This window comes from Grampus griseus (assembly GCF_964374135.1).
Source record: "Grampus griseus genome assembly, chromosome: 3".
Classification (NCBI taxonomy): Eukaryota; Metazoa; Chordata; class Mammalia; order Artiodactyla; family Delphinidae; genus Grampus; species Grampus griseus.
The window spans coordinates 167631254-167655941 of record NC_139019.1 but is presented as its reverse complement, the minus strand read 5'-3'; the positions used below and the strand labels follow the sequence as shown (position 1 = coordinate 167655941).

The 24688-nt window shown below is 49.4% G+C and overlaps 2 protein-coding genes and 1 pseudogene across 4 annotated transcripts in view; 1 reads left to right on the top strand and 2 right to left on the bottom strand.

Moving 5' to 3' along the window:
* Positions 1–312: 312 nt before the first annotated feature.
* Positions 313–3630, bottom strand: TNFSF14 (TNF superfamily member 14; the record flags this gene model as incomplete). 2 transcript variants are annotated; one of them, XM_082651607.1, is made up of 4 exons in its annotated part: positions 313–1001; positions 1607–1648; positions 1894–1930; positions 3412–3630. In XM_082651607.1, 4 exons carry the CDS (start codon positions 3628–3630, stop codon positions 574–576), a joined length of 726 nt encoding a protein of 241 aa, XP_082507733.1. In that variant the 3' UTR covers positions 313–573. The 2 variants fall into 2 exon arrangements, with proteins under 2 accessions (XP_082507733.1, XP_082507734.1); XM_082651608.1 differs by having other exon boundaries at positions 3520–3630.
* Positions 3631–8000: 4370 nt separating this feature from the next.
* Positions 8001–9518, top strand: LOC309821098 (C-terminal-binding protein 2-like; annotated as a pseudogene). Its single transcript has 2 exons — positions 8001–8616; positions 8827–9518. The product of its transcript is annotated as a C-terminal-binding protein 2-like (transcript).
* Positions 9519–13437: 3919 nt separating this feature from the next.
* Positions 13438–24688, bottom strand: part of C3 (complement C3) — a 34949-nt gene continuing 23698 nt past the window's right edge. The window contains exons 28-41 of the mRNA XM_082650751.1: positions 23091–23247; positions 21450–21613; positions 20274–20432; positions 20066–20125; positions 19852–19942; positions 19679–19730; positions 17416–17503; positions 17211–17297; positions 15201–15306; positions 14707–14796; positions 14461–14544; positions 13938–14021; positions 13714–13849; positions 13438–13626 (exon numbers count right to left, since the gene is read on the bottom strand). Coding sequence (XP_082506877.1) covers positions 13485–13626; positions 13714–13849; positions 13938–14021; positions 14461–14544; positions 14707–14796; positions 15201–15306; positions 17211–17297; positions 17416–17503; positions 19679–19730; positions 19852–19942; positions 20066–20125; positions 20274–20432; positions 21450–21613; positions 23091–23247 — 1500 coding nt within the window. The 3' untranslated portion in view covers positions 13438–13484. The remainder of the gene's footprint in view (positions 13627–13713; positions 13850–13937; positions 14022–14460; positions 14545–14706; positions 14797–15200; positions 15307–17210; positions 17298–17415; positions 17504–19678; positions 19731–19851; positions 19943–20065; positions 20126–20273; positions 20433–21449; positions 21614–23090; positions 23248–24688) is intronic.

The following is a 24688-nucleotide window of genomic DNA, read 5'->3' as shown; positions in this document are numbered from 1 at the left end:
TCATGGCCAGGCTGTGGTGTGGCCACAAGCCCGTAGGTGGGACTTGGGTAGGTGACTAAGACCATGGGTGGGGCTGGGCGGGGCTCTCCACTGGTGGGTGAGTCCTGGTGATAAATCTGCCCTCCCTCACTCTGCCCACACTTGTGAGAATGGAGAGGGTGATAAGACGTTTCCTGTTCTCAGTCAACTCCCCGGACCCCCAAGTCCCACTTAGTTCTGAATCAGAAGTATAAATACCCACCCCTCACCCCTTTTTCCTGAATATCAGGCAGATCAGCTTTACCCCTGCTTGGGGCTAACAGACCCCCCAGTCTCCAGGTCTGTGTCTTCAGTGTTGTCCATGGCAGGGTCTGCAGTCTCCTCTGGTTCTTCAGAGGTGCCTGCTGGGTCTTTCACCTTGTGGGATAACTGGGTTCTTGGTCCCGGTGGTCCCCAATTAGCTCTCCACCTGTCGAGTTTGGGGTTCTTCTGGGCACACTCCAAAATCTCTGCTTGCTGGTTTTCCTGTCTCCCGAGGCACCCTCTGAGGTCTCTGTCTGTCGGACTCCGTTCAGTCTACCCTGGCTCCTTCCTTCACACCATGAACGCCCCGAAGTAGGACCGCGTACCATCGCGGACTCGGACCAGGCTCTCATCAGGCACGCGCACCACCACCTCCTCTCCGGCATCCAGGTGGACCACTCCGCCCAGGAAGCTGCTGTCCCACCAGACCCGGGGGCTGCTTGCTCGCCCACAGGGTGACCGCCGGCTGACCAGCAGCTCCAGCTCCTCGGGGTAGCGGGCCGTGCGCTTGTAGAGGCCGTGGGTGATGGGCAGGCCGCCGGTCAGCCTCTGGGGGCAGCCCACACCGCCCAGCTGCACCTTGGAGTAGATGTAATAGTAGCCGGCCTGGGCGATGACCAGGGCACCGTCCCGGTAGGTGAGGCCCCTCAGGAAGGCCAGGCCCAGTTTCGTCTCCCACAGCAGCGGGCCCCCACTCCCTGTCAGGCTGGAGTTGGCCCCTGCGGAGGGAGACAGAGGGGGAGCTGGTAGGCACAGGTCCCACGCTCGCTGTGTGACCCCAGGCCAGTTGCCACCCCTCTCTGAGTGCCACCCCCTCTGTGCTAGACTGTTCCCACTTTATCCTCACTTTACAGGTGGGGAAACGGAGGCCCAGGAGGTGACAAAATAACGTGCTTATCACACATCTTAACTCGTTTCATCCCCTTCTTGCAGGCGGGGAAACTGAGGCACAGAGCCATTGATTTGCCCAAACTGTCAGAAGTTGTAAGTGGCAGAACACATCCTGGCCCAGTAGGCTTATAACCTCTGAGTTCTTCAGTCTCCCTCTCTGTAAAATGGAGCTCTGAATAGTATCGGCTAAGGATTTAATGAATTAATAGGTGGAAAGGACGTCACGGTGCGTGCCACAGAGTAAGCACTGGTACGAGGGTTTATTCAATAAATAAAATTAGGAAATTCACAGACCTAGGCAGTGCCTGTGCTCTGGGCAGCTCTGTGAATAATTAATGAAGGAAGGAATACGCTGCCATGTTGGGGTGTCTGTCTGGTCTCCCCAGGACACGCTGAACCCCTAGCCCCTGCCAGGACTTGGGGGCCCCCTCACCTGTGAGGTGTGCTGTCGGGTTGGCCCGCTGGGGCCTCCGATCTGGGGAGAGAGGGTTAGAAGTCAGAGGGGTAAGGGCCAGCCTCCAGAGGGGTCATTCAGTCCGCCTCCTGGTGTCAACCCCACCCTTTCCGGAATGACCCAAACTTCTGCTTCTCCAGCTTGGGGGACGGGCATCTGTGGGGCTTAAGCCAGTTGTGCAAATCACATTGGGCAATGGGCTGAAGGGGTGGGGGCAGCGTGGGAACCATTCCATCCCTTCTCCTGGGACCAGGACCCTGACTCACCTTGCACCAGCTGATCCCAGGATCCTGCACCTCTGTCCTAAAAGTGCAGAGCAGCCCATGGTGAGGATCTGCGGGGCCCACGCCCTGGCATCACTCAGACCCGTGGCTGAGAGACACATGCAGACCACGGGCACAGACATCACCCTCAGACATACCCAAGGCCATGTGCACACCCCACCTCATACCCCGCCGCCCAGCGGGCTCTTAACCATCCAGTTCCTCAGTTTTCCCCTCTGTGAATGGACACATGAAAAGCGCCTGCTTCAGATTCAGCGAATTCTCATGTGAAAAGCATATTATAGTGCCCGGCAGAGAGCAGGTACTATAAGGGTTTAGTAAAAAAGTGCTGTCAAAGACACATGGCCACGTGGATGGCTGGACACTTGGACATAAATGCTAACGTGTGGATATGGACACATGGGCACAGACCTGGACACTTGTGTGACACACTGACAAGTCACACGTGGATGCAGGTACGTGGGTTGCGTGGTTTATGGAGCCACGTGGGTCTGGGCACACGGAGACGCAGAAACAAAGACACATGATGTCAACACATGGGCTGTAGACAGGTGAGCACATGGCCGTGTGGGTACATGGGTGCAGGACAGCAGCACCGTTCCCGCCACGAGGAGAAAGGACCTGGAAGCAAAAAGGCTGAGACCACATGGGCGTGGCTTGGGACACACAGACCCACAGGTGTGGCAGACAGACCGACGGAGACATCCAAGGCCAATGGGAAATGGATGCAGAGAGAGATTTTCACAGACTCGGACGCAGTGGATTAGTGACAGTCCCAAAAATGGTGATCTGGTTACGGCTGATGACAGCTAGCCATGTCAGGGACTTCCCCTGTGGTCCAGTGGTTAAGACTCTGTGCTTCCAGTGCAGGGTGTGCGGGTTCCATCCCTGGTCTTGGAACTAAGATCCCGCGTGCTGCGCGGCACGGCCAAAAAATTAAAAATAAAAATAAAAGTGGCTAAATGGAAGAGTCCGATAAATATTAAAAAATAATAATAACTAGCCATGTCAGAATGTCGATTTCAGGGGTTACAGACAACACAACTGTGTTATAAACGTTAAACTTCTTAAAGGCTTAGATTTTGTTAGTTCCCACCACTAGAAGAAATGATAATTATGTGATACCAGAGAGGCATTAGCTAACACTACAATAGCAACCCTATTGCAATATCTATGTAACAAATTAATACGTTGTACACTTAAACTTACACAATGTCCTATGTCAATTATATCTCAATTAAAAAAAAAATGTCAGTTCCCATTGGTTGAATGCTTGCTGTGGGCCAGCTGGGCACTACACACACAATGTCATATTTTATTCCCTAGGAAGATGCTTATTATCACGCCCATTTTACAGATGAGGAAACTGAGGTTCCAAGAGGTGAATTAACTTGCCTTGGGCTGCTCTCAGTCTGTCCTCCATTCTGCACATACACACACACACAGATGCTCAGTGACACTGGCTTCGAGCCCCCCCACCCCCACCCTAGCACCACTTACCTGCAGGGGGGCGGCCATCACCTCCAGGCGCCAGTGTAGCTGCAGCAGGAACCAGCCCTGGACAGCCACTCCGGTCGTCAATAGCAGCAGCAGGAGGCCCAGGCCCAGCCGGGCTGCACTGCAGGGCTGTCTCCTGCGTCTGTGCCCCAGCCTTGTGAAAGGGATGTCCGTCTGTCCATCCACCATGAACACCGAGGGCCTCACCACTGTCTCCTCCATGCCTGAGCGGACGAGGCCCCAAGACGCCCGGGGCTGGGCTGGCACGGCGGGTCCTGCGGGCTGGGAGGAAACCACGATTGCCCAACACTCCTGGGCTTTTCACGCTGCTGACAGGCGCCTGTGGGTCCCGGGCTGCCCCTCCCCTTTCCCCACTCATCCTCCTCTTCTTCCTGTCCCCCCACCCCTGGCCCGGCCCCATCTCTCTCTCACTCAGAGTCTCTCCAGAAGCATCTGAAGATGTGACTCAGGCGGGGATGGGAGAGGGAAAGCCCCAGTTTTCCCTTCTGGCCATGTCATTCACATGGTTGTCAAATACTGACTGAGCACCTCCTGTGTGCCAGGCACTGTTCTAGGTTTGGGGGCACAGCCATGAACAAGGGAGACAAAAGTCCTTGGTCTTATGGAGCTCCTATTCTAGCGGGCTGAGAAAAACTAATAAGAAACCCCCAAAAGAAAACACTATTTAGTGTTTGAGATGGTGATAAGAGCAGTGGAAAATACGAGTGGTTTGTGTGTGTGCGCATGTGTGGGTGTGTATATGCGTGTGTGTGCATGTGTGTCTGTGTGTATGCATGTGTGTGCTGTGTATGCACGCATGCATGCGTGTTCATGCATGTATGTGCAGGTGCATGCTTGCATGTCTGCATGCACATGTGTGTGCATGCATGCAGGTTTTAATTGAAATTCACAGTCAGAGGGTAGAGCCACTGTCTACTCAGCTAACTAAACTCAAGGCCTGGGAGTCGTCCTGGACCCCTACTTCCGTCCTGTCACGACATCCTACCCTCAGCAGGCCCTGTTGATTCAACCTCTAAACCAGATCTCAAATGCGCTCACCTGTTTCCATTTCCACTGCGACCACCCTAAGTGCTATGAACTGGCTGTTTATGTGCCCTCCAAATTGATGTTGGTACCCTAACCCCCAATGGGATGGTATTTGGAGGTGGAACCTTTAGGAGGTGCTAGGGCATGAGGGTGGAGCCCTCCTGAATGGGATTAGTGTCCTTATAAGATGAGATATAAGATACATGCTCTCTTTCCCTCTCTGCCATGTGAGGATACAGAGAGGAGGAGGCCAGATACAAGCCACGAAGAGGGCCAGGAGAAGGGCTCTCACTGGAACTCAACCACTTAGGCACCCTGATCTCAGACTTCCATCCTCTAGAACTGTGAGAAGTAAATATCTGTTGTTTAAGCCACTCACTCTAGGGTGTCTTGTTATAGCAGCCCAGATGCACTAAGACACTCAATTCTTTTGGGTGTATACCTAGGATTGGAACTGCTGGCATCATGTCTTGCTTGGACACTTGCAGTAGCTTCCCAAATGGGTGTACTACTCTACCTCTTGCCACCTTATAATTCATTCTCTACCCTGGAGCTGGCATGGCCTCGCTTATTTCCTTATTTATTTATTTGATGTAAATTCACACCACAGAAAACAAACCATTTTAAAGCGAGCAACTCAGTGTCCTTTAGTACATATACAATGTTGTGCAACACTACCTACTTCCAAAGCGTTTCCAAAGTAAACCTTAGAACCATGAAGCAGTCGCTCCCCAACTCTCCCACCCACAGACCCTGGCAACCACGAGTCTGCTGTCCTGCTCTATGGATCTACCTGTGTTGAACATTTCAAAAAAAATGGAAATATACACTACGTGGTCTTCTGCGTCTGGCTTCTTTCACAGAGGATGTTTTCAAGGTTCATCCACATCGTAGCGAGTGTCAGTGCTTCACTCCTCTTTAAGGCTGAGTAATATTCCAGTGTACGACGAACCACATTTTGCTTATCCATTCCCCCGTTAATGGACATTTAAGTCATTTCCACCTTTTGGTTATTCTGAAAAGTGCTGCTACAAGCATGTGTGTGCATGTATTTGTCTGGGTTCCAGCTCTCTATTCTTTTGGGTGTGTACCTAGGATTGGAACTGCTGGCATCAGCTTTTAAACACGTAAGTCAGGTCTCACCTCTTCCATGTTTAAAATCTTCCAATGACCTTCCATTGAGCTTGTGGGGGTTAGCAAGTTATGGCTCATGGGCTGAATCAGGCCAGGCTCATGTTTCTGTACAGCCACGGGAGCTGCTCTTGGGGGCTGGCACTTTAGTGAGTGGTAGGGTCTCAGATGGGGCATCCTCCTCTGGCCCCTCTTCCCCATTTTGCTTCCAGTGCCAGCCTCCTTGGCCAGCAGCCAATGCTCACCCCTGTCCACCCTTTGTAGCTGGTCACACTGGCTGCCACCTACAGGTTGGCATGTCCTCTGTCATCAACTGCTGGCTGTTGAGTGGATGCATCTCATTCCGGGAGTTGGTGACTCAGCATGTTGTCTCCACTCTGGCCAGCTAATCCACATGAGACAGCTGGAATTTGGGAGAGAGAGGTTGCCTGGAATCTGGCTGTCACTGGAGCAGAGAGAAACTGGCTTCAGTAGTCATCCCACACCCTCTCTACCCACCTGGATCTCCAAGTCTCGGGCCCATCATTCTTCATCCAGAGAATGTTTCCAGTAGCAGAGCACAAATCACATCCTCCACCCTGGGTGGCCCATCCCAAGCTAATGGGGCCTATGGCAGGCTGGAATCTTCCTCTCATTTTATAAGTACCTTTAGAATATCCTCTATTTTATCTCTCGGTCCTGAAAGGCTAAAATATTTACTATACGGCCCTTTATAGAAGAAGGGCTGTTGGCTGAGGTAAGAATAGACATTAAGAGGAATTCCCTGGCAGCCCAGTGGTTAGGACCCTGCGCTTTCACTGCCGAGGGCACGGGCTCAGTCCCTGGTCAGGGAACTAAGATTCTGCAAGCCAAGTGGTGGGGCAAAAGAAAAATTGTAAGCCAACTATACTTCAATAAAATAATTGAAAAAAAGAGAATAGACACTGAGCGGTCTTCATTATCTTGAAGCCCTTGCCCCCGGGCATCTGGGGCTTTTTGTACTTGCTGTTCCCTCTGCATGGAGCAGTCTTTTCCAGATCCCCCATGACTGGCTCCTCCCTGTCATCTATGTCCTGACTCAAGAACCCCCTCCTCACAGAAGCCTTCCCTGACCACCCATATTAGGCAGGGTTAGTCAGATAAATAGAACGAATAATGTACCTCTATATCTAATATCTATCATCTAACTATCAATCAAGAGAGAGATTGATTGATTGATTGTAAGGAATTGGTGCATGTGATTTTGTAGCTTGGTAAATCCAAAATCCGTAGGACAAGCCAGCAGACTGGAGACTCAGTTAAGAGTTGATGCTGTGGTCTTGAGTCTGACGGCAAGAATCTGCACACTGCCAGCTGGAATTCTTTCCTCCTCAGGAAACCCACTTTTTCTCCTCAGCCCTTCAATTGATTGGAAGAGGCCCACCCACATTATCAAGGGTAATCTGCTTTAAGTTAATTTAATTCATTAATTTACTTGGCCACACCACACTGCATGTGGGATCTTAGTTCCCCAGCCAGGCATCAAACCCGTGCCCCTGCAACGGAAGCGCAGGGTCTCCACTGCTGGACTGCCGGGGAAGTCCCATGGGTCATCTGCTTTTAAAGGCGACTGGCCATAGGTGTGAATCACATCTTTAAAAATACCTACAGGGGAGAGTTAGCTGCTGGAAGTCCCGTCCAACCCCAGAGCCCCTCCTGTCCATAAATAAGGAAAGCTGGCGTCTCCTGCTCCCTGAGAAGAAACTCCAGGAGAAGCAGAATCTTCCTGCTTTGGGTTTCATCACCTGAAACGGTTTTAAATCAATGAAGTTGGAATCTCTTAAAAGGATGGGGGCTTCCCTGGTGGCGCAGTGGTTAAGAATCCTTCTGCCAATGCAGGGGACACGGGTTTGAGCCCTGGTCTGGGAAGATCCAGCATGCCACAGAGCAACTAAGCCTGTGCACCACAACTATTGAGCCCGCGTGCCACAACTACTGAGCCCGTGTGCCTAGAGCCGGTGCTCCACAAGAGAAGCCACCGCAATGAGAAGTCCGCGCACCACAACGAAGAGTAGCCCCCGCTCGCTGCAGCTAGAGAAAGCCTGCGCGAAGCAACGAAGACCCAATGCAGCCAAAAATAAATAAATAAAATAAATTAATTTAAAAAAAAAAAGAAAAGAAAAGACGGACAGCCCATGACGTGAACTACAGAGTTTGTGGACAAATTTATATTGGGTGCTTAGTGGCATAATGCCCGCAGACTCCTGAGAGGGTCCCAAAGTTCTTAGAGGACCACTTGGGCTTTTGAATGAGAGAGGTGCAAAGTTCGATAAATAATGGCCCTTGTACGGTCCAGTGGTTAGGACTCCACACTTCCACTGCAGGAGGCACAGGTTCGCTCCCTGGTCGGGAACGAAGATCCGGAATGGTGCGTGCCCCGCGACCAAAAAAAAAGAATGGCCCTTGTGGATATGCACAAAGTCAAGCGACAGCGATTGGACAGAATCTGTGAAGGTATCCTCCCCTAGATCATGAATGGGCCTCTTGCACGCCCCCACCCCCCGGTGGCGCTGCTCCATGGCCGAGACTGCACAGTGGAGATGCCCATCCTGAAGGACCTGGCCACCGTGGTCTTCTGTGACGCACAGTCCACTCAGGAGATGCACGAGAAGGTTTTAAACGAGGCTGTCTGTGCCACGATGTACCACATCATCACCCTCACCGGGGAGGACCTGAAGGAGTTCGAGGCCCCGAGGGTGATGGTGTGGATAGGCAGCAGCTTCGACCACGTGGACGGCAAGGCTGCGGGCGAGCTCGGGATCGCCTCGTGCTAACATCCCATGGCGGCCGTGGAAGAGACAGACGACTCCACCATCTGCCACAACCTCAATCTGTCCCAGGGGAACCCACGCCTGTACCAGGCACTGCGGAACGCCCGTGGGTACAGAGCGTCGAGCTGATCCGGGAGGTTGCCTCAGGGGCAGCCTGCATCCGTGGGGAGATGCTGGGTCTCACGTGCTTCTGTCGCACGAGGCAGATGGTTTGGATTCAGCATCATATTTTATTTTATTTTTTTCCAGTTGTTCCAGCACTATTTATTGAAATGATATTCCTTTCCCCATTGAATAGCTCTAGTGTCTTTTTTTTTTTTTTAACATCTTTATTGGAGTATAATTGCTTGACAATGGTGTGTTAGTTTCTGCTTTATAACAAAGTGAATCAGTTATATACATACACATGTTCCCATATCTCTTCCCTCTTGCATCTCCCTCCCTCCCTCAGCATCATATTTTATGACCCCTACTTGCAGGATGGGATCGAGCCGTCCCTGGGTGTGCAGAGGATCTATACCCTACAGGACTTACTGTATCAGAGAGACTGCATCTCCTTGCACTGTAGTCTCAACGGATATAACCACCACCTCATCATTGATTTTACTATAAAGCGGATGAGACAAGGGGCATTCCTAGTGAATGCCACCCGCGGAGGACTGGTGGATGAGAAAGTCTTAGCCTGAGCCCTCAAGGAAGGCAGGATACGAGGGGGCGGCCCTCCAGGTGCACCAATCGGAGCCTTTCGGCTTTGCTCAGGGTCCCTTGACAGATGCACCACATCTCATTTGTACACCTCACAAGGCCTGGTATAGTGAGCAGAGACCAGCTAGACAATCCCATGTGGCATGCCAGAAAGCTTAAGAAACTGTGTGAACTAGGAATTCTTGGTCATAACAGCACCCTGGTCCGTAATAGATCAGCGAGCAATTCATCCAGAGTTTGACGGTGTCACCTACAGACGCCCACCAGGCATCATGGGCGTGGCTCCGGGAGGACTTCCTGCAGCCTTGGAAGGGATCATGCCCCGGGGCATCCTGGGGACCCACAATCTCCCCACGGTGGCACACCCTTCCCAAGCTCCCTCTCCCAACCAGCCCACGAAAACATGGGGACAGCCCAGAACACCCCAACAAGCAATAGCAGAGAGGGAGGAAAGGTAATCATTTGGATACAACTGGCACCGAGAGACAGTGAAAAATAGATGAACCAAGAGAAAACGAATTTGACAGTCTTTTAAGCTGATTCTGGACATTTGCATCATGGACGGTGTTAAAACCACAAAAGAGCTAGCGACAGGGGCAAACTGAAGATGTCATCTGCTTACAGAAGCACGGAAAAAGACTGGACGTGATTTAGTAACGACCAACTTCTGTTATCGTGAGTTAAGGTTTTCATCTGTGCATCCAATCACAAAGAGTAAATAGATCTTGGGACTTCCCTGGTGGTCCAGTGGTTAAGATTCCACACTCCCAATGCAGGGGGCCCAGGTTCGATCCCTGGGCAGGGAACTCGATCCCACATGCCGAAACTAAGACCTGGCACAGCCAAATAAATTTTACAAAATACTTGAAAAAATTACATTGCCAGTTTCTTTAAAAAAAAAAAAAGAATAAATAGATCTTTTTCCTTTATCCGTCTCTTGGGCACAGCAGGTCCTGAACCCCTTGCTCTAGAATGTTGCATCAAACATCTTAACATTGTAAATCAACTATACTTCAATTGAAAACAAAGAAAAAATTAAAAAAAAATTAAAAATCCAAAAACCGGGCTGCCGTGATTAAGAATCTTGCTACCAATGCAGGGGACATGGATTCCCCTGTCCCCCGCCCCCCCCACCCCCCGGGAAGATCCCACATGCCGCGGAGCAACTAAGCCCGTGCGCCACAACTACTGAGCCTGCTCTCTAGAGCCCGCGAACCACAACTACTGAGGTCCCTTCGCCTAGAGCCTGTGCTCCTCAACAAAGAGAAGCCGTCGCACTGAGCAGCCCACGCACCGCAACAAAGAGTAGCCCCCTCTCGCGGCAACTAGAGAAAGTCTACGCTCAGCAACAAAGACCCAACGTAGCCAAAAAAAAAAAAAAAAAAAAAGTTTAAAAATAAAAAAAACCCAAAACCCAAAACCCAACAACAAAAAAGAGTTCCAAACATCAAAATAAAAAATAGTAAGAGGAAATCACCATCCTGACTCTAGTTCCTTCAGTCCACGGGGGCTGACTACCTTTTTTGCTGTTAGGAAGGTTAAATTACTACAAAATGGGGAGAAAACTGTTTGTGTTAGACAACCACAAGCATAGGATCAAAGACAGTACAGGCTTCTGTACAGAGAAGCCTCACCCATCTGAACTGCATACAGAGCGGGCAAGTTGGTTGTGAGTTCAGTAATGCCTTCTGATGATGCAAAAAAAAAAAAAAGTATTAAGTTTCACAAGCTCTTTATAATCAAAAATATTTTCTCAGTTTCATATCCTCAGCTATTTTATTGAGTGGCAAGTCTTGAACTGAAAGTGGTCAAGAAGAATAATGTTGCATTATATCTCAGGAAATATTTTATGGTAACTTGTCAGATTGTCTATGAACAAACGCACTTTTTTAGACATTGATAAAGTCTTCTTTTCTTCATGAGATATTTTATATAAGAATACTTCAGGTGTGTTATTAGATGTGACTGATTTTAACAAATTCTATTAGATTTATATCAGCTAGTTACATGTTGTATTCATAGCCTTTTGTGAATCACCGCCTTTTTGGTTAAAAGATGGCCTATTTTGAGCCTTTGGATAGGGACATTCCAGTTTTTTTGTCAAGTTTTAAAAAAAATAAATTTATTTATTTAACTTATTTTTGGCTGTGCTGGGTCTTCCTTGCTGTGCGCGGGCTTTCTCTAAGTTGCGGCGAGCAGGGTCTACTCTGTTGCGATGCGCAGGCTTCTCATTGCGGTGGCTTCTCTTGTTGCGGAACACGGGCTCTAGGCGCGTGGGCTTCAGTAGTTGTGGCTCGCGGGCTCTAGAGCGCAGGCTCAGTAGTTGTGGCGCATGGGCTTAGTTGCTCCGCGCGGCATGTGGGATCTTCCTGGACTGGGGCTCGAAACCATGTCCCCTGCTGTGGCAGGTGGATTCTTAACCACTGCGCCACCAGGGAAGTCCTGACATTCCTGTTTTGTGACCAAAAAACCTTCAAAACTGTCCCAAACAGAAAAATAATGGCTATCAGAAATATGTTTTATTTTAGTGTGTTACCATTACTGTATTTGTTTATTGTAAAGGTGGACACTTAGTGTTCAGTGCAGTTTTCAATAAAAAGTAAAAATATTTCAAAAAAAAAAAACCTTCTGAGAAACATTTAGCCTGATACTTGATCAAACAACTGGTCACCATAGCCTAACAAAATTGACACATAAACTGAACCATCCTTCAATCTAAGTGACTTCACTGGCTGGCCCCGTTGCAGGCAGGCTTCCCAGGTCACCCTGATCTCCTTTCCTTTTTGGATACCCTCACTGTCTGAAATCAACTCCATGCTGTCTTTAGAATGTAAGGTCCTGTCTGTGCTGTTCACAGCCTAGAAACATAGATGCTAAAAAAAAAAGTAAAAACCAAAAACATCCCACACATTAAAGAAACAAAGCAAGAAAAGAAACGAAAAATTGCACATAAAGGAGGGCAGGGGGGCCTGGCAGATGTCAGCTGTGACACCTAGTGAGTAATGAGGATCTCTGTGTCTCCCCTTGACGGGGGTGTCCGGCAACTAGAGGCTGGAGGGAGTTGTGGTAGACTGTGAGTCAATTTCCCCAACATTCCTGAAGTTGGGAGGTGGGGTTTCCAGGACCCAGGGTCTTAGGGGAAGGGGGCTATGCAGGCGTGACTTCCAGGTTCAGGGGGGTTTTCCTGTGATGACCTTACCGAGTCGGAGCCTGGATTCCACCCTCAACGGTCCTCAAGGGACCACAGGTGGAGTTAGAAGAGGCACTTGGGGCCCCTTGACAGCCTCACTCAACTGTGGCTGCTGCCCCACCATGTGTTTCTGGTGAGGCTGTGACCACAACAGCCCCTGCACTCCTTCTTCAACCGCTGAGATACGAGTCACATCTCTGGCTTGGTCCCTCAGGGCTCCAGCTGGAAACATCACCCTGCCTGACCTTTACCGCCCCCTCCAGGCCCAGCCGCCTCACACAATCTTACCAGTCTGTTCAGGCCCATCTACAAAGTGGTGACCTGGAGGGTGGGGTGAGTCTAGACGATGCAAATGGGATGCGTGAGATGGGAAATGGAGTGAAAGTGAGCTGCAGATGAGAGCAAATGGGATGAAGATGAGAACAGGTGAGGATGGCAGGTAAGGATGCAGGTGAGCATGAAGGTGAGAAGGCAGAGGAGGACTGGAGAGTTCTGATGCTGGTGAAGACATAGGTAAAGACGTAGGGGAAGGTGCAAGTGAGAAGGCAGGTAAATACGCAGGTGAGGATGCAGATAAGGACGCTGGTAAGAATACAGGAAGACATCCAGAGAAGAATGTAGGTAAACATGCAGGTCCTCACACTGATGAAGATGCAGAGAAAATACAGGTGAAGATGCAAGTGGAAAGACAGGTGAGAGTATAGGTAAGCATGTTTGTAAAGATACAGGTAAGTTTACAGGTAAAGATGTAGGTGGGGGAAGCAGGTGAAGATGCAGAAAATACAGGCGAGTGTACAGGTTGAGTGTGCAGGTGAGAGAGCAGGTAAAGATTCAGATGAGATCCTGGTAAGAGTTCAGGTGACAGTGCAATAAAGAGGCAGGTAAGGAAGGTGGTGAGAACTCAGGTGAAGGAGCGGTGAGCTGCTGGTGAGGATGCAAATGAAAATTCAGGTACGGATGGAGCTGAGGTGCAGCTGAGATTCAGGGGAAGATGCAGGTGCAGGTGAGGTGCAAGTGAGGCAGGCACGTGCGCCGTAGGTGAGGAAGCCTGCGAACTTGCAGGTGAACTACAGGAAGTTCCTGTAGGATGGAGCTGAGCTGCAAGTGAGGCAGCGGGGGATCACAGCTGCCTCTCCCCCTCTCAAAGAGCTCCAGACTTTGGGAGACTTGTGAAATAGAACTGGAGCTTTATTTGGTGGACAATCGTGGTGGGATCAGTTGGGGCAGCCAAAGACCACCATGTTTTCGGTGAAGTTGGCCAGGTCCTGGCACAGTTTCTGGTTCTCCTCGTCTTGGCATTCATCCGCTTCAGGCCACAGCTCCACCCAGGTGTCCTTCTCGATGATGTAGCTGATGCTGGGGGAAGAGAGACAGGTCAGGAGGGGGAGGGGAAGGGCGGGGGGGGGGGAGGCGGGCACGCGCAGGCGCAAGGCGGGCACTCACTTGGGTTTCTCTCCCCACAGGTCAGAGGAGATGCCCCACACGAGGTAGTGGGCCCCCTCCTTCAGTTTGAGGGCTTGTCTGCACTTGATGTGACTGATGAACCTACGCTCCTGTTTAACTTGCACCTCATCGGAGCCTGAAGGGGAGGGAGAGGGAAGCTGAGCTGGGGGGAGGGACGGACACGGGGGAGGGGGAGGCAGAAAGACAGCAGACGCAGGGCTAACCTGATTTGATGATCTGCTCGATGACCATGATGTAATCGTCAAAGTCATCCGACAGCTCCTTCCTGAGAAGTCTGGTCTTGTACACTGTGGGCGGGGGAAAGAAGACAGTGTGGGTCGTGGGCAGGGTTGTCTGTGGGGCGCCGTCACCCAGCTCCTCCCAATCCGATACGGGCAGGACCACAGCCAGGCAGGCTCAAGCCCCCTGCCCGCCCCCCACCGCAGTAACATACCCAGCCACACTCACAGCCATGCACACAATCACAGCCGTCCACAACGACAGTCACAGGCACAACGACAGCTGCTCCTGTCCACGGACAAACTCCTCTCTCACACACGCCCACATACCATCCCCCTCATGACCACGGTTCCCCGTGCAATCAGAGCCCCTCACAACACATCACACACACAACCACAGCCACACGTAGCAATGACCACACGCGCCATCACACCTCCGCTCACACACAACCACGCATGTGCGCGCCGCCCGCGCACCCCCCCCCAGCCCCGCCCCCGCCAGACTCACCATAGTCCACGCCCGGCTCGCAGGCCTTGTCCAGCCGGTCCTCCAGGGTGACCTTGTCCTCCGTGTGCTGCATGAAGCAGTTCTCTGTGGGGTGGGTGGGTGGGCGGGGGACACGGTCTAAGTCCCGCTTCTCGTTCAGGGCCTACCACCCACGAGTATGCCCAGCCCTCCCGGGTCACCGCCCCCACCCCGTGGAATCAGGGGTCCAGTGGGCGTGGCCACCCCTCCTGGCGCCTGCGCACCCACCCTCAGCACAGCGGCATGTATCTTTGTGGCAGAGTTTGTCCAGCATCCCGTCCTCCTTCTCCGGGTGGTAGAACCGGGTGCAAACTTCATCTGTGGGCAGACGAGATGGCGAGGGCTAGGGCCTCCACCCCAGAGACCACAGCTGGGGGGTCTCAGTTTCCCAACTCCAGTCCATCAGACCTGCTGAGGCCAGGTCCCCAACCCTGGGACCCTCAGACCCCTAAGTCCCATATCCCCAGGACCACCAGACTCCTAACTCCTGGATTCCCGGGACCCGCCAGACTCCTAGCTCCTAGATTCTTGGGACCCCCAGACTCCTAGCTCCTGGATTCCCGGGACCCTCCCAGACTCTTAACTCCTAGATCCCTGGGAACCCCAGACTCCTAACCCCTGGATTCCCGGGACCCCCAGACTCTTAACTCCTGCATTCCTGGGACCCCTAGACTCCTAATTCCCAGATCCCTGGGACCCCAGGCCCTAGGACAGCTGCTCACCCAGGTTGTAATAAGAGTACACCTTGACTGCCCCAGGCTGTATGAGCCCCACGTTGAAGTACTGGTGAACTTTGAAGGATAGACAGTCCTCCAGGCTGTGTGAGACCTGGAAAGGAGGAGGAGGTTGGTCAAGGGGGTGACATGGGAGGAAGTCCAGCATGGGGTCTGGAGGTTGGAGCAGTGGTGGAGAAACTGAGGGCTCAAGGAAGGATATGGGTGGGCAAGATGGGGGGGAGCAGGAATCTTTGCCAAAAATTAATGAGCAGTTCATCAAATCCATTTCTTTTTCTCCACGGCGCATGGCTAGTTTACACGTCTCAGCATGTTTTGAGTTCTGTGCGGCCATGTGATTGAGTTCTGGCCAAGGATTGCTATCTATATCCTTAAACACATTCCATGGTTAACAAGACTGCAATAGACATTTGAAAGTTGCTAAAAGATTAGATCTTAAAAGTTCTTAACACACACACACACACACACACACACACACTTTATAACTATGTGAGGGGATGGATGTAACTAACCTTATTGTGGTAATTATTTCCCAATATATACACATATCAAATCATTACGTTGTACATCTTAAACCTACGCAGTGTTATATGTCAATTAAATCTCAATAAAGTTGCAATAAATAGAAAGGAAGAAAGAAAAAAGAAAGGGAAGAAGGGAGAGATGAAGGGAGGAAACAGATATACATATATATGTACATATACATAGGCATCATGTATATTTGGAGGAAAATGCTAACCATTAGTGAATTGGGGTAAAGGTTATATGGAACTTCTTCATTGTGCTGTGAAATTTGTCTGTAAGGTTGAAATTATATAAAAATTTTAAGGTAGAAAAATTAAAATACAAAAAAGAAAACCATTAAAAAACCCATCTCAAAAAAAAAAAAAAAAGAAAGAAAAAACCCATCTCATGCACAACCCCGTTTTCTTCTAGAAAGGATGGATCCAGCAGAGGAGTCCAGAATCCCAGGGATTACAGAACCCCAAGATGGAAGGTACGTGGATCCCTGCGTGACCACATGGAGCAGAAGTCCCCTTCCTTACCTCCTGTACCAGCTGGACTTTACACAAGTGGGACATACAAGTCTCTTGTGTTGAGACCCCCATATTCTTAGGGGTTTTATTATAGTAGCTAGTGTTGCTTATGCTGACTAACATGGGGTGAGGGTACAGGGAGTTAGCAGGGAAGATATGCGGATACAAGAAGGGGAAGAAATAAGCAGGAAAGAGAAGGAATTATGTTCAAGATAAAGACAGCAAGAGAAGGCTAGATGGAGAGAAAATAAGAGAAGAGAGAAATGCTAGGGGGTGGGAGCAAGGGAAGTCCTTTTTCTCCACCGAGCACTTTTTGTTTTAAACCAAGGTGGTTTTTTTCAATGGTTATTCAAGACTCTGACGAGAAGAGGCTGGAGGGAGCAAGTGAAAAATGAGGTTGGAACATGAGTGGTCAGAAGGTGAGTTGCAGGCTTCCCTAGTGGCGCAGTGGTTAGGAATTCGCCTGCCAACGCAGAGGACACAGGTTTGATCCCTGGTCTGGGAAGATCTCACATGCCGCCGAGCAACTAAGCCCGTGTGCCACAACTGCTGAGCCTGCGCTCTAGAGCCCACGAGCCACAACTACTGAGCCCGTGCACCACAACCACTGAAGCCCGTGCGCCTAGAGCCCGTGCTCCGCAACGAGAGAAGCCACCGCCATGAGAAGCCTGCGCACCAAAACGAAGAGTAGCCCCTGCTCGCCGCAACGAGAGAAAGCCCGCGTGCAGCAATGAAGACCCAACGCAGTCAAAAATAAATAAATAAGATAAATACATTTTTTTTAAAAAAAGGTGAGATGCTTCTAGAAGGTGGGTTGACCTTGTTTTACATGCCCTTTCCTCCCACACCAGCATCACAGACCCTGTCTCCCCTAGGCTGGGGCTGGCCTGACCTGGAGACAAGGCCAATGGAGAAGCAAAGGCCAGCCAGGTAGGGGTCAAGATGCCAGTGGAAGCCTTACCTTGTCCAGGTAGATGATGAGGGTGTTCTTTGTGGAGTCTTTGTTCAGCTCATACTTAGAGATGTATCTGTCGACACCAGTGCTCAGCTGGGGAAGGGTGAGGCTTGTGAAAATCCCTCCTGCATCCCCTTCCCTCCCTCCAGCTCCTTCCAGACCCTGGGCTCCTTCCCATGGATCCCAGCCCCCGAGCCCAAGACCGTCATACCAGTTTGAGGTCGTCAATATCAGGAGAGAAGCCCGTCATCATGGATATATCCAGGATTGACATAGTGGAATCCTGGTCTCCCAGGTACCTGGATGGGGCAGGGGGAGAGGGGTTGGGCCCTAAGGTGGGGTCACTGCCTGAACAAGGGGGTCATATCAGGGACTGAGGCCTCTAGTTCCCACAGAGCAGCATAGAGTGAGGTTCGATTTTAGGAAACATTCCCCCAAGGGGAATACAGGAAATGTAGCATAATGACCAAGGTGATTAATTGCTCAGGTTCTGAAGCCCAACTGCCTGGGTACAAATCCCAGCTCTTTGTAACATTTGATGAGTTACTTAACCTCTCTCCCTGCCTTAGTTCTAGAGAATGAAGATATAAGAATATGGGCATGTTCTCACTTTGCATGATTCCGTTACCATGGTCTAGTTCAATAGCATCAGTCCCTCAGCACCATGGTTCAGATTTCAGTACCACGGTATATTCATCGTGAGTAATGACACAAAGGACAAATCTTGTTGCTAGCTCTTCACTCCACCAATCACTTCATAAATAACAGATGCACCTCACAACCAGTGACCAATCACATCCCTTCTTTCAGAGTCTGTTGGGTCACTGAGCATCCATTCTTCAGTTCACACACAGACAGCAAGGAGTGAGTCGTGTCACTCCTTTCTCTCACAGTGGAAAAAACCTGTGTGACATTTTACAAAAATGGATCATTGAAAGAGGGAATTGGCCAACAAAGATGAAAGCACAGCCATGAAATGAAGAGTGATAACACTGGAAGTAAACTTTGAGTAAAACATAAATGGAGTTAGAGAAAAAATAGAAGACCACGGGGAGGTTGACTCTGCTGCCGTTTGCAAGATGAGCTACGTGGTCAGAGGAACTTAGTGAGGCAAACTGATCAACACAAGTGAGGAAAGTGGTTGTGACAAAAAGGATGTGGATGTCCCAGAGGAAGGGACGCCAGCAAAAACCATCATCACATTAAAGGGTCTCTTGGATATCTGATGACATTGAAAGCTCAAAGAATGAAATATTGGAAGTTGACCCAAACTTAGAAGAGAACGTGACAATTCACTATGGCACGAAAAGATGCTTGCTTTATCTCAGAAGTTAGACAAAGAGAAAAAAGGAGACACTGTCCCAACCACAGTGCTTTGGAGAAGTATCTTACAAAGGGGGGAAAAAGGAACCCAACCAATTGTTGTCTCGGTGTTCTGATGTTTTAAATTACAGTGTACTCAACAAATACTCATCTTACTGTACTTTCATTTCTCCAGACCTTTAAAACTGGCAGTGTGAGAGTTTTCGATGTTGTGACTAAAATTTTTAAAGGTCATGGAAAACCATAATTCAAAAAGCGTCATGTACCAAAATGTTCATTGCAGCTCTATTTACAATAGCCAGGACATGGAAGCAACCTAAGTGTCCATCAACAGATGAATGGATAAAGAAGATGTGGCACATATATATAATGGAATATTACTCAGCCATAAAAAGAAACGAAATTGAGTTATTTGTAGTGAGGTGGATGGACCTAGAGTCTGTCATACAGAGTGAAGTAAGTCAGAAAGAGAAAAACAAATACCATATGCTAACACATATATATGGAATCTAAAAAAAAAGAAAAAGGTCATGAAGAACCTAGGGGCAAGACGGGAATAAAGACACAGACCTACTAGAGAATGGACTTGAGGATATGGGGAGGGGGAAGGGTAAGCTGGGACAGAGTGAGAGAGTGGAATGGACATATGTACATTACCAAACGTAAAATAGATAGCTAGTGGGAAGCAGCCGCATAGCACAGGGAGATCAGCTCGGTGCTCTGTGACCACCTAGAGGGGTGGCATAGGGAGGGTGGGAGGGAGACGCACGAGGGAGGCGATATGGGGATATACGTATACGTATAACTGACTCACTTTGTTAAAAAGCAGAAAGTACAGAAACTAACACACCACTGTAAAGCAATTATACTCCAATAAAGATGTTTAAAAAAATAAAATAAAGGTCATGGAACAGTTGTAATTTCATGGATGATTAAGATGACTTTGTACAGACACAGCTTACATTGTCATTGCCAGACTCACACTGTCATGCAAAGTGAGGACTGCTTGCTGTCTCCTTGTGGGTATTTAGCACAGGACTAGATGCACAATACACTCTCAGAAAGCATTAAGCATCACAGTTATTATTTGTAAGAAGTCTTGCTAGAGACAGAGGGATGGCCAAGATGAACCCCAGTGACCCATCTCTTACCTTGTACAGATGTCAAGGATCATGGAGCTTTTGGCATCCTGAGGCTTCTTGACTAGAAACACAGAAGACAGAAGGATGGCGTAGGGGGTTTCCTGGGTTCTGATCCAAGAGGGAGGGAGACATTAGCATGGGGGTGGTGGAAGGGTGACAGATAGGGTCTGGACTCCTTTTACCTGGTTGGGGGGCTGGATGTAAGGAAACCCGGAGGTCAAACTTCTTGCAGGTGACTTTGCCTTTGAGTTTGGCGTGGTACACGGTCACCACCTGGCGAGATGAGAGGGGAGACAAGGTGTCAGCCCACTTGACTTGGGAAGGAGAGGGTGCCTCTGGGGCAGAGGAACCTAGAGAAAGTGGTGGGCCAAGAAGGTGTGGGTTCCCGTTCCTTACCGACAAGGTACCCTGTCCTTTCCCTTGAGCTGTTAATGTGAAATCCTCATTTTCCTTGGTCTGTGGGGAGTGGGGAGAGAGAAGAGAGAGCATTGGGAACCAAGCCTTCCCCTGGCTGTGATGGGCATCTGCCCTCCCTCCCGCCTCCTAGCAAACTCTGACTGGCATGGAGGATGAAAGTGATGAGGGTTTGGCCAGGTGGCTATACCTCTTCTGAGCGCAGGAGGCTAGCAGATTCCCAGATGATACGATGTCTGATCTGAGAGCTGCGGCTGGGTAGTTGGATGGACACATCCAGGTTCAGCTCCTTGTGATCAGGGACATCCTTCTGGTACTGGGCCAAGGCTTGGAACACCATAAAAGTGGCCTGTTGCCCATGACAGAGAAAGAGGGTGAATCTAGAATCTACTGAAGGATGAAGAGACTCAGATCAGACTTGGGGCCCTGAGGCTGTGACCTAGAACCCACCAGAGAGGGTGAGAATACGACTGGGGGTTGCTGGATACCGAGGACATGTCCTAGAACTCTCTGAGTGAGAGAGGTTCAGACCAGAACTTGGAGACACTGGGAACATGTCTAGAACCCACCAGAAAGTATAAACATAACACTGAAAGTCTAGCCACACTGAGAAGGTGGTCTAGACCCATCCAGAGGAGAGAGTCTGAGACAAGAGTTTAGAGGCACTGAGAATGTGTCTAGAACCCACTCATGAAAAAAAGAATAAAATTGGAATCTGGGAACACTAAGCATCTGATCTAGAACCCAAAATTGGAATGTGACGCCGAGAATGTGATTGAGAGCCCACCAGAAAGAAAAAGGGTTAAACTGGAATCTGAGGTTGCTGGAGTTTGAGGTTACTGAACCCATGGTCTAGAACCCATTAGAGACTAGAATAACTGAGAACCTGGTCTAAAACTCACAGTAAGATGCGGTAACACTGAGAGCTTGATGGAACTGAGAACATGGCCTAGAGCCCACCAGTGGGAGAGAAAGGCTTGGATAATGGCCTAGAATCATTAAGAACCTGGTCTAGAACCCACCAGTGAGACAGGATAAGATGGGAACGTGGTAGAAATGGGAACATGGTCTAGAACCTACAGGAGGAGAGAGAGGCTCACACCTGAACCTGGGCCCTGAGAACATGATCTAGACACCAGGATGGAAAAGGAGGCTCAGAACACAGCTTGAGGCATCCAGAATGTAGTCTAGAATCCATAGATGGGTTTGCAATTAAAAAAAAAGAAGATTTCTCAACTTCATTCCAATCATCCTGCCTCATGGGACAGAAGCACTGCCTCTCTTGGTCTCGGTGTCTTCTCCAGAAAGCTAATGGGAGGCCATAGGAGGTTGGGATGCAGGTGCCTGGAGGTGTGGGGCTACTTGCCTGCGTGGAGCCGTAACCACCTCCGTAGTATCTCTGCTCATTGAGCCAGCGCACAACAGGAGGCACAGAGTCAAAGTCTTTGAGCATCAGCAGAGCCAAGAGGGCGTAGGATGTGGCTTCCACGTTGTAGAGCTTCTGGCCAGGCTCCTCCCAGCGGTTCCTTTCTGCAGGGAGAACCCCCACCCCATAATGCTCACTGCTCTGTCTAGCCTGTAAATAGCTCAGAGAAAGCTCAGAAAAAAGACTCATACTAGACCTGTTGGTGTTCAGGTGTCCTGGTCCACATTCAAGGTCCTCAATCTGCTGGCTCCTGCCTCATTCTCTTCCCTCATTAACCTTCACTTCTCCATTTGAATTCTGAACTGCAGCCCCACTGCAGGAGATTCCCTAAACTTGCCATGCTAATTCTTACCTCTGAGCCTTTGCATATTCTGTTCCCTTGACTTGGAGCACCTTTTCTCCATCTACTCCTGGTTGGTTCTTACCCACCCTATACAATTCAGCTTCAATGGCACCCCAAGATTGGGTGAGGCCCTTCTTCCTGCTGTCTCTCAAAGTATCCTGTGCTTCTCCCATCCCAGCACTATGATGCTCTACAGTAACCTATTAACTCATTTCTTTCTTCAACTGGAGTGTGAGGCCATAATGGCAGGAGCTGTGCTGTATTCACTGTGGTGTCCCAAGTGCCTAAGAAAGTAACAATGGCAGAGACTGTCACTAAGAACCATACCCTCCTCTTCCTGGGTACACAGTTGGACTACATCTCCCAGATGCCTTTGCAGGTAGGTATGGCCACATGACTGAGCTCTGGCCAATGGAATGTGCACGGCAATGATGGGGACCCTTCCATGTCTGGTCCACCTCCATTGCACAGTCTTCCTACTTCCCCTTCAGCTTGGATGGGATGTGTTCTGAGGCCCCAGAGTGGCAGAGCCTGGAAAAGATAGAGGCCTGGATCCCTGCATTGCTGTACGGAGGAGAGCTGTTCACCAACAACAAACTTTTGTTGTGTTAAGCCACTTCAGTATATGTTACATTATGTTACTTGAGATATCTTATTATCAGTGAGTGCAAACATGATACAGTGTCATCACTGTGCTGAATTCCCTATGGCATTATCTTATCGGATCTTAATTACCCTTGAGATAATGATATTATTAACAATATTAAAGGCAACGATGCTATCAGTGATAGAGCTCTTACAGTATGCTAGACCCTTTTCTACTTGCATTATTCATTTAATCTTTACAACCACCCTATGACATAGGTATCATTTTAAGATGAGGAAACTAAGGTCCAGAGAGGCTAAGCAACTTGTACAAGGTCAGACAGTGAGAAAGTGGCAGAGTGGGATTTCAATTTATATCTGTCTGATGTCAGAGCCCATGTTCTTAATGACACCTCACTGCCGTGTCATAGCAAGTGCTCAACACACAACATTCAACATTGTTGAATGAACTGTGCAATGAACCTTCTTGTGTGGCTTACATTGAGAACTTTTCACACCATAGAGTCATCCATCCCAGCTCAGCTTGGAGCTGTCCATCCCAGGGCAGCTTAAAGCCATGCATCCCAGCTCGAGAGGGCCACCCTCACACCCCAGCCATGCATCCCTCTTTACCCCTCCAGGCTGCCCCTCACCTGTGGCTGTGTTCAGAAATTTGTTGACGAGGGCATCGTCCATCTTGCCCAACAGAGCCAGGGCGTAGCCAGCAATGGCCACAGTGTATGGTCTTTGCAACTCTATGTAGTGGTCTTCAAGGAAGTCTCCTGCCTTAGTGATGCTGCGCCCCAGGCTCTATGACAAAGAGGATTGGGTGCTCTGGTCAGGTGGGCGTTGCCGCCACAGAGAACTGGTAAGGATCACATAAGCATCACTTCTTGGGCACCAGGTGGTTTCTGTCCTTGGGACCTATCTGCCTTGCATCTGTCTATTTTCGAGGGTTTCCCATTGTGAGCTGCTTTGCTGCTGAGTACGTAGTCTGTGCCGGGGTGGGGGGGGGCGGGGGAGTCTATATACCCTGTGTTGTGCTAGTAAATGTTTAAACAACATTGTTAACAACCAGCTCTCCAGTGGAGGCACGGGATTGGGGGGTGGGTGGGTGGAGGGGTTGCTAGTTTATAGATTGCCAATTACGGTGGTGTAAAAACTTCCACGATGGTCAATTTCAAGCTACTAATGTGATGTCCCTGAACATGCAGTGGGGAAGAGATGTCCCCAAAAGGCCCTCGTGAGCTAGTATGAGGCAGATTCAGCACACCAAGGGAACACCTCTTATCCAATCATTATCATCATCACAGCTAGCTCTTACTATGTCCCAGTCATATATCCGCTCATTTAATCTCATAAAATCCTATGAGACAGGTATTATTTTCATCATTATCCTACTGCACAGATAAAAATACTGTGACCCAGAAAGATGGGGATTGGGAGAAGACATGATTTGAAGTGTTTGCTGATTTCCCTGGTGTCAATACTATCATGGCTGATTTCAACCTAGCAATGTGGCATCACTGAATGTAGATTTGGGAAGAGATGGGCAGTAACACAACATCATATAATGTTTCCACCATACAGATACAATAGACAAAAGTAACCTCAAGAGAATATGATAAAAGGTAGCAAAATATTTAGGAAGTGATACATTTTAAGTGTTTATTACCTGTGTTTTTAGTGTTTAATGTTTGCAGTTTAACTGTAAGTTGATATAATTTAATTTTTAACAATGATTGTCTTTAACAACCAGCTTGCAAAGTCCTGGAAATTTAACAACTGGCTTCCACAAGCTGGGCAGCATCCTGTTGATTTAAATGCCAGCAGTCTGGTTCCACAGCCTATGCCATACTTCATGCTGTGTTGTAGAAGAAACAATCCTTTTGCCTGCCCAGCTATCCCTCCTACATCTGTCATTGACTGTTGTAAGAATACCTCCTCCCTTTCATTCACATGGCCACAGTGGAAGCAGCCATATTTGCCCACTAAGACCTACTTCCTGGCCTCAGCTGATTGGTCCAGGGGTGAATCCCTGACCCAAGCTGAGCCAATCAGAATCCTTCACTGGGAATCTGACCTCTAGCCTTGGTCTGACTATTTCGCCAAGGAAGATGGCCATGTTCTGCCAGTCAGGCTGGATGGCAGGGAAAAGTTGAATTATTGGGCGAGAAGGGAATGAAAGACATGTGAGAACATGAAGAACAAAGCATCCTGGCAGAGTCCCTGAGGCTATTTTCATTTTTTT